The sequence below is a fragment of the Electrophorus electricus genome, chromosome 12 (genome assembly GCF_041902795.1).
Source record: "Electrophorus electricus isolate QZ-2024a chromosome 12, ASM4190279v1, whole genome shotgun sequence".
In the NCBI taxonomy this organism is placed as follows: Eukaryota; Metazoa; Chordata; class Actinopteri; order Gymnotiformes; family Gymnotidae; genus Electrophorus; species Electrophorus electricus.
The window spans coordinates 2269531-2278986 of NC_137508.1; the positions used below are offsets into that span (position 1 = coordinate 2269531).

The 9456-nt window shown below is 37.9% G+C and overlaps 1 protein-coding gene across 5 annotated transcripts; it reads left to right on the forward strand.

Annotated features, from left to right (window-relative positions):
• The first annotated feature begins 1194 nt into the window (after nucleotides 1-1194).
• slc43a3a (solute carrier family 43 member 3a) lies at nucleotides 1195-6021 on the forward strand. 5 transcript variants are annotated; one of them, XM_081724180.1, is made up of 12 exons: nucleotides 1195-1929; nucleotides 2114-2201; nucleotides 2752-2798; nucleotides 2885-2961; nucleotides 3114-3206; nucleotides 3421-3560; nucleotides 3645-3796; nucleotides 4034-4177; nucleotides 4397-4504; nucleotides 4593-4779; nucleotides 4872-4992; nucleotides 5601-6021. In XM_081724180.1, exons 1-12 carry the CDS (start codon nucleotides 1746-1748, stop codon nucleotides 5709-5711), a joined length of 1452 nt encoding a protein of 483 aa, XP_081580306.1. In that variant the 5' UTR covers nucleotides 1195-1745; the 3' UTR covers nucleotides 5712-6021. The 5 variants fall into 5 exon arrangements, 3 of the variants coding, with proteins under 3 accessions (XP_081580306.1, XP_035387455.1, XP_026856312.2); XM_035531562.2 differs by having other exon boundaries at nucleotides 1198-1929; nucleotides 2072-2201; nucleotides 5672-6021; XR_014126309.1 differs by having other exon boundaries at nucleotides 1199-1929; nucleotides 2072-2201; nucleotides 4432-4504.
• The last annotated feature ends 3435 nt before the right edge of the window (nucleotides 6022-9456 follow it).

The following is a 9456-nucleotide window of genomic DNA, read 5'->3' on the forward strand; positions in this document are numbered from 1 at the left end:
TCGTGGTTAAGAACATGCAGGTCGAGTGATCCAAACCACCTTTATGCAAGACGAATGAAAAAAAGAAAAACAGATTAGATGTGAACCATACAGTTCAATGAAACGATAATATATCTGTTGTATAAGTGCAAGCTTACTATTTTAGAGAATACATAATAAAATATAGGTAGTGATCTTAATTTTTAATTGCTATTTATTTGGCTTTCTTCTTTATTACAGTTTAATCCGTTTATTATTACAGTATTACAGTTTATTATTATGATTAAATATATATCTATATATGGTTTTTTGGTTCAGTCCACAAAGTTGGGATTTATATGGGATATGGGATACAGGTCAGGACTTTGTCAGGGCTACTCTTTCTGTTTGTTGGGTTTAAGACAGTTTGTCACATCCTTTGAATGTAGAAGAGTTGTGAACGCGCCTGCGTTCCGTTATTTCAAAATCCCGCGCAATTGCACTTTCATTTTCCTTGCCATTGAATAATGCTATTGGAGAAAACACTGGCCTCTCAAGTAGATGCGTTTGTAAATGTTTCAATTACAATTAAAGTACGGTTCAAACGCTTTAAAAGCAGCAAAAGGCGATTGTGTTGTTAGGAGATTTTAGCTATCAACTTGTTATAGCCTAGAAAACTGCATGAAACAGTGTAAAATGTCATTTTAAACTGAGGGGATTTTCTAATTACTGTAGTCGGAAGGTTGTTAGACGTGTTATCTCAGTCGTATATAAATTGGTGAATTGATATATTATTTGGTATGTACATTTTTTTTGGCGTAATAAGATGTTAGCTTTAACGCTGTGCATAGGTTTTAACGTTTCAAAAGGAAACCTGTTGGCCTGGGAGATTAGAAAACAGGCCCTAAAATCTGGATAAGGCTCACTCGAGAGAATTTGCTGGCGTGTAGAGCTTCTGTTCACTGCCGTGTGTAAACTCATAAATTGCATTTGACGTAGTGTCTTAGAAATTGCCAATTTTTTTTTTTATTGATAGCATTAAAAAACAAAACAAAACAATTATATTGTTATAATTATACATATATACATATATATATATATATATATATATATATATATATATATATATATATATATATATGTGTGTGTGTGTGTGTGTGTGTGTGTGTGTGTGTGTGTGTGTGTGTATATATATAATATATATATATAATATATATATATAATATATATATAATATTTATCTTATTTAGAGTCTTAGCCTAACAGAAGTCTAAAAGAAACCCCATGACCTTGAGTATTATAAGGAAATGATAAACACAAAGAGGAACATAATTCTTGCGCAGTATAAATTACCAAATTAACTGCACAATAAACCGTTGAAAGCATAATTAAAATAGGGACACATTGATTATTGACCATTATTTCACTTTTAAATCAACACTTTCCCTCCTAAATGCACCTCATATGACTTTCAAGACATCTTTTATGCAGCCATGGAGAGTGCAACCATAGGTCACTGAAATGTTGGTTTTATCTCAATCATCCATACAGCTAGACTGCTTGATCTGTATGCTCTCTGTACTATCACAGTAGTGCATGCAGTAGAATGCCAGCAATGAAGCATGTGGGGGATAGTAGCTGTTTAGAGCAAAGCCAAAACCACATTTGCAGCAATAACTTACAGAATAAGTAGGAGAGAGTGCCTACTACTGTGCGCACAGACTTCTGCTTTGGCTGGACAGACAATAACATACTTTCTTAGACACTTGGTGTGGAAGCAGAGAAAGATGCTGGGATCTGACAGGGAATCTGGGACAAAAGTTCGATACAGACTGACTTTGGTTACAGGACTACTGGAGTGCCTATTTTTTGCTGGAGTTGTGTTTGGGTGGGCTTCACTTGTATTTGTCCTGAAGACAGATGGATACTTCAGTGATCACTGTGTCAATGAGACTAAAGCCAATGACACAGGTAAGGACACATTTAAATAGTGTATTAAATTTGTTAAGAAACAGTTGTTTGGTTTTCAGTTATTTCAGATTACATGAGGTAACACCTCCCCCAGCCACATACACTTGCATACACGTGTTCATTTTGATTCTCTTTCTCCCAGGCTGCAGTGCTCAAGATAAGCAGTTCTCACTTGTCTTCACAGTTGCTTCTTTTATGAACAACTTTCTCACTTTACCCAATGGCTTCGTCTTTGACCACCTTGGAACAATGGCCACCAGATTTCTGGCAATGTGAGTTCCTTGAAATAGACCGACAGCAGTGGATGATATAATCTTGGTAAACTGCACAGTAACATCCATCAGTGCCAGGGAGTTTTCTGATGAAGTCATAAAAATGTTCATCAAAAATATTGGGTGTTGGTTTATAGACTGTAGAAGTCATTGACAGCAGTATAATCCTTAATGCAGATTACTACTTTAAAGTTTTTAAAATAAAATAATGTTTATTGCATTATTATTGGGATGTAGTATGTGACATTGTGGACACACTGATGCAGAGATTAATGGAATGCTGGCTGGGTGCTAACCAGGGTGTGCCATAGGATTTGCTCATGTTTTTCCGCTTTTATGATGATATTGGCTCAAACACCTGAAGTCTTTATTATTTGCCTACTATGCAGTTAACATTTGTCTGAGGTGCACTACTTGTATTGTATTTAAAGTTTCTAAGTCAATGGGCCTCATAGATAAATGAGATTGATAAATAGGATGCAAAATACTGTAAAGTCACAATTAAGGGAAAAAAAAGAAAATGAAAATAATCTTTATTTTGTTTTCATAGAGTACTGTATACTACAGGAACGTTGCTTGTGGCATTGTGTAGTAAAGGTAATAAATAGAACTCACACACTAAAATAATGTTTACTAAGGTACTCTGGTGGGCTGAATAAATGACTCATTTTACTCTTTTCCAGCTCTGGCATTCCTGTTTTTCCCAGCTCTTTCATTTATCGCTGTGGGGGGTATTTTGTTTCTTCTCACAAACATACAGGTATTAACTAGCATACATACTGTTTAAGTACATTTTTCTTTAAATATAACTATAATGCCTAGATACCCACTGACTAAGCTGCTTGTATCTCATGTTATTTGCAGTCTATCATTAAAATAAATAAAAATGAATGTTTTCTTCCACACCACTAGGTTGGGAACCTTTTTGGTACTCATCGTTCCACCATCATTACTCTTTACAATGGTGCCTTTGACTCTTCATCTGCAATTTTCCTGATCATCAAGGTAAGGAATAGGCCTAATTACAAAACATCCAAACTGCAAAACATAAGGGAACATTTTTACATTGACAGCACTTTACATTTATATTAAAAGAAACTTAATGTACAGAGTTACCAAACATAATTATTTACTTTTGCCTATTGAATCTGTTTATTTAATTTGCAATTAAATATAAATTACAGGCTTGAATAATCAGACCCAATATCTTTTCATGAAGGTGTTGTATGAGAAAGGGATCTCTCTTCGCACATCTTTCCTCTTCCTCTGTGCCTGTAATGTCATTCATCTTCTGCGGACGCTTTTCCTCATGCCCAAATCACATGTCCCCTATCCGGTCCCAAAGAACTACAAATATGGGTGAAAACATTATGACTTACAGTCGTTCAATTACTTATACTGCCTGAACATAAACCCTGACTTTCAGTTCCTCTCATGGTACAGGATCAGTTGTGGTAAATCAGCCAGCTACAACATGGAAGAGTGTGAGACACAACAAGAGCTGAACTATTTCTCAGACAGCAATAGGAAAGACAGAGACAGTGAGCCATTTGAGACCAATGACTCATCTCAAATGGAAAACCTTACAAAGAAAGGTACTGCTTGGCCACTACCTGAGGGAAAAATGCAGTGATTAAAATGTTTTTTGTTTTTATTAAACTATACATCATACTACATGAGTTTGAAATGGGAGGCCATTAAGACTTTAAGGCCATTAAGGCCAAGACTTTAATCTTTAACCAAAGTGATTGAGACACCCAGTTATGCCCCTGTTCTTATTCTGTTTCCTATAATCTCTCTCTCTCTTTCTCTCCCTCTCTCGCCCTCTCCAGGCAGCAGCTTTAAGAGCTGTGTTCTATCCTGGTTCTTTCTCTGGCATCTGACATGGCTTTCAGTCATGCAGCTGCGTCACTACCTCTTCATTGGAACACTGAACCCCATGCTTCATCAATTGGCAAAAAATGACGCAACTCTTGGTAAATAAAAGAAAACCTGTCAGTTTACTAAGTAAGATGTTCTCTTACTACGATGGTCTCAAAAAAGTTCCCATTTGCTATGTGACTGAATGATGCATTTGATAGTAAACTTTTCATCCTGGTCTATTCAGGGTGTAATTATACTAAATCTTTACTGATTAGTATTACAGTTTATTGTATAAAGTTAAGTGATCTTTCTTAAATCTCAATCTTTCTCAGTTAGCCAGTATACCAATGCATTTGCCTTCACTCAGCTAAGTGGGATTTTGTGTGCTCCCTGGAATGGGCTTCTAATGGACAGGCACAAGAGGAAAGCACTGAACCCAGGTCAGTGGATAGGCTATAACATGTAGACAAGATATTGTCCTATGATATATCTTGGAAAATATTAAACATCACTATCCCTTTTTCTCAGGAGAGACAGAAAAAGAAGCAGACCTGCGCTCCTCCGTTCTATCCCTCTTTCTCACCTCTCTTCAGTGCCTTCTGTTCTCCGTCTGTGCCTCTATTCCTCTCCTCCCTCTCCAGTATGCCACATTCATCCTACAAGTCCTAAATCGCTCTTTTCTCTATGGAGGGAATGCTGCTTTCATCAGCATTGCGTAAGTGAACAAATATAACAATGATAAATTGAGAACTTCTACAGGGCCATTTTGAATGGTGTGTACTCTGAATGGAATTTGAATCCTAATAGGTTTCCTGCACAACATTTTGGTAAGATGTATGGTCTGGTGATGTCGCTGTCAGCGGTGGTGTCATTGTTGCAGTACCCCTGTTTTGCTCTGGTAGAAGCTCTTGAAGGGAATCCCTTCTATGTAAGTCTAATTTTCACTCCTGTTTCTAAAACAGCCACAGAAATGTGATTCAAAAGCCATTTTGTTACACAGCGTATGTTGGTGCCCAGCACTATTGAACAAACACCATGTATCAAACAGGAGCAAATTTTATATCATATATGGAATTGTAGTCCTTGAACAGTAGAGGAAGGGTAAGACAACCATTCCATTTGGGAAAGGCTAAAGTGATATGATTGCTTAAAAACAGAAGGGTCAGAAGATTGAGATGGCACCAGGGCCTGCAGTCCTGTTGAACAAAGTCAGCAAATAATATTTTCTCCAGTTTACAAGGAGCCGTGTAATTTAAGTCTCAAAGTGCAAAGAAAGATATTTTATGGATAATAAATTATTTAAGTTAAGTAAATAAGTAGTGGATTTCTATGGCATTAACAGGAAAGAAATATATGTCTATAAAAAGGTATATTTACAGAATCATATGTGCTTCTCTCAAATTAGAAAAGTATAGCTTGTGAACGATTTGGAGAAGATATGAGTTAATGATTCTTTCCCTTTTATATTTTAGGAAAGGCTTGTATAATTGTTTTCCTAAATACCCATATACATGTTATACTTCATTGTTGTTTTAGGTGAACCTTAGTTTGACTATCCTGACTTTACTGACTTTCATCCATCCTCTGAATGTCTTCCTCCACTGCAGAAGACTGGCCAGTCAGAGAGGGAGCACACAGAGCATATGAAATGATGAATCTTTGAAAAAAGAGGCTTCACTATAGTGTCATTGTGCTACTATCATTATATAAATACAGTATACTTGTGGGCAGGTTGATGTTTATATAAAATTATTTTAAACAATTTTTGAATTCAAAAGCTGTTTTAAAGGTTTTAACTGTTTATAAACTGCTGAAATATGACATTTAAAGTAGGCTGAACTGTGGGAGCGAGTTTTTTTTTAATTATATGATGTAATTTAATTCATATGATTTGTGACTTGTTGAAATGTGTGAGGAATAGTGATTGTATTAAAATGCCTCTGCTGTAGCAACAGAACTGTAACTTTTTGAATGAGTTTCAGTTGTTTGAAATACACCGATCAGCCACAACATTAATTCAAACACACCTGTCAAGGGATGGGATATGCTAAGCAGCAAGTGAACAGTTAGTCTGGAGGTTGATGTGCTAGAAGCAGCATCTTTGAAAAGGGCCAGGCGGCTAGATGACTGAGTCAAAGCAGCTCCAAAATGACAGGACATGTAGGGTGTCCAAAGAAGGATAACTGGTGAATGGGCAACAGGGCCATGGATGCCTAAAACTCATTGAAGCAGAAGGATTCAACCCATGTGATTCAATCTCACAGAAGAGCTAGTGCAGCACAGATTGCTGAAAATGTTAATGTTGTCTGTGATAGAGAAGTGTCAGAAGACAGTTCATCGCAGTGTGGGGCATATGGGGCTCCTTAGCCACAGTCAGGTCAGAGTGGCCATCACCCCAGTCCCTCTCCAAAGCACCAACAATAGTCACATGAGCATCAGAAGTGAGCAATGGAAGAAGGTGACCTGGTCTGCTGAATTTCCTTTACATCATGTGGACAGCAGGGTGCATGTGCATCACTTATCTGGGGAAGAGATGGCACATGAATGCATTGTGGGAAGAAGGCAAGCCAATAGACACAGTGTGATAACAATGTCCTGCTGGGTAATCTTGGAGCGTGACATTCATGTGGATGTCACTTTGACATGTACCACTTTGCTGCAGACCAAGTACACCCCTTCCTACAGTGCTCCCTAACGGCAGTGGCCTTTTTCAGCAGGATAGTACACCCTGCCATACTGCAAAAATTGTTCAAGAATTATTTGAGAAATAATCACATAGAGTTCAAGGTTTATACTTGGCCATCATATTCCTCAGATCTCAGTCTGAAGGAACATCTGCAGGGCTTAAAGGATCTCGCAGAGAGACTCAGCTTGAGGTCAGACAGTGAAGTGTTCATATACAGTCAAGGAGGTGATGCTCAAAAGGCAAAGAGTCTATCTCACAGATCAGGATTTACTTTAACAGAGATCAGCAGAGGACAGAGGACAAAGTCAATGTCAGAAAGCAGTTTTCACACATATGCCTTCCATTAACATGTCTAAAAAGGCCTGCTGGGTGAGGTCAGCTCCCCCACAAGTACCTATTGTGAGGAGTGAGTGGGCCTGAGCTGGCAAAATACAGGCACTAGGACCCAGTGGTACAATACATCAGATATGGCAAGTATTGAAAGAAAGAACATTCTCAATATATCAATTAGCAATTTACAACATTCAAGTTGATGAGAATATCTAGGGCAAATGTATAATTTAGAAATAGTTATCAACATAATTTCTGCTGATATTATATATAGTTATATATTATACATAGAAAGTTAATTTAGCTAGATTTTTGACTGAGCTGGATTTGATGTAATTAGGTTTAATGGAATTGGATTTCATGGAATTAGGCTCATAATTTTCAAGCATAAATCAAATGGATATTTTACTATCAATTTTATGCCTCAAAAAATCCCCCCCTCCCATCAAAATCTTCTCTTGGTCCCAATCATGTTTGGAGTGTGAGCCTTCCCTCTGCCCCTGTCTCACTGCCCCAAGAGGAGTGACAAATCACCAAGTAGGGACCTTTGTGTAAAAGGGTCCCAGGCCTTCTCTTTGTATGCCAGCTTGTGGCTTGTTGGTTGTCTGGGTTACAGAGGTAGGGTTGGACAGTAGGAGTGCAGCTCCTAGATGTCAGCACCAAACTATGGTAGAAAATAAATTGGTTTGGGTGAGGTGATTCTGAAGCAGGTAATGCTTGTTTTCAAGAATGCAGGGGAGCTCCTCTTGCAGATTGACTCATCTTGAGGTTACAGAGTGAGTTTCTATACAGTTAGAGGCTAAGGATACTTCATCAGTAGTTGACTGAACAATAGTCTCCACTTATTGTCCCCTCCTTGTCTCAGAGACAGGTGGGGGAAGGTAAGCTTTGGCACCTTTTGATCTTATTTGATGATTCAAAGGACGCTGAAACCTAGGACTGTCCCCTTCCTGGCTCCACTGAAATAACTGCAACAGAGAGACGAAACCTGAATGTTTATCAGGTTTCCACACTAGGAAACAAAGAGACAAAAAGACACAGGTACAGTAAAACTAGTCATTAGGCAACTGTAGAAGTCAAGTGCACGTGATGTGAATAAAATACCAGAAAGTTATGTTAGGTTTTCTTTGCTGTACTGGTCATATTGTTAATAAATTCTATATACAAGAAGTGCATGAAGAAATGGACAACTGAACAACTGCTATTCCAAAGCACTTCTGTATTCTTACATAGCACATCTGTTTCAGCACTTCCTGTGACAGAAACAAGAGAAAAAAAAGAGGGAAAAAAGGAAGGCTTTATTAACACTGCAAAAACAATGGCAAAAAGGTGTCAAAAAATGAGGTAAAGACTTGTAAAGATGAGCCAGGCTGCAGCAGCAGCTATAAGGGCTTAGCTTTAGTTCACACAAAGTTTGGCATCTGTGTGGTTTAAATGTGAAGAGAGATCATTGGAAACAGGTTAACGTGATCATCAATAAGCGGGTGATTGGGAACAGCGGGGTAGTTAGGTTAGGTGATCGGTGTGATGCGTGTGTGTGCGTGATGCGTGCGCGTGCGCGCGCGCGTGTGTGTGTGTGTTCCTGGCTGGGTAAGACACTTCTAATGTGTGAATCGGGCTGTGTGTGAGCGACAGTGCACAAAACAAATGAACAAACTGCTGACCAGTGTGACTTTTTTTTTGGTATGGCTTATGAATTCTAATATACATTGAACATACCCGTGACAGCCTGGCAAATGAACACAAAAGAAAATATGAAGTTTCAAGTGAAAGGCTTATTCAACAGGAGTACATAGTAAGTATTTGAGCTATTACATGTTCTGTGTAAATTACTGCAAATCTTTAAAATGCTGCTCTATTTCCAGCCAGTAGAACATTCTATAATAAGGTTTAAATATCACAAGATAAGGAAGATGAGCCAATGAGTAAGTTGATCCACCACCTTTATCTGGTCAACCATACATAATTTGTCATATGGCCCTAAATTTAGTTTGCATTCTTCATTTCCATCTCTTTGTGAAAGGAAGCTCCATGTGGATGAAGTGGTAGGCATATTTTTTATTCCCAAAGTGCTTTGCCTGTCAAACATTTTTTGTTTGTTTGTTTTTTTGGCATACCAGGTATAATCACATCTCATATCAAAAGTACTTTCTTTTGTTAAAGTTATATCAGATTTGTTGATGAACTACCATTATGTAAAAACATAAGTGTAGCTTCTGGGATGCTAGACTAAATACTTTTCCCAAAATGTTGGCTGTGGGGTAAACTGAGCCAGAGCCTTGGGGGTAAGTTGAACCGGTACTCCATCTGACCCCTCAAGCTTTCATGAAGTTAAATCAGATATTTAGTGTTTAAATTGGTAAGGCATCCCATCAA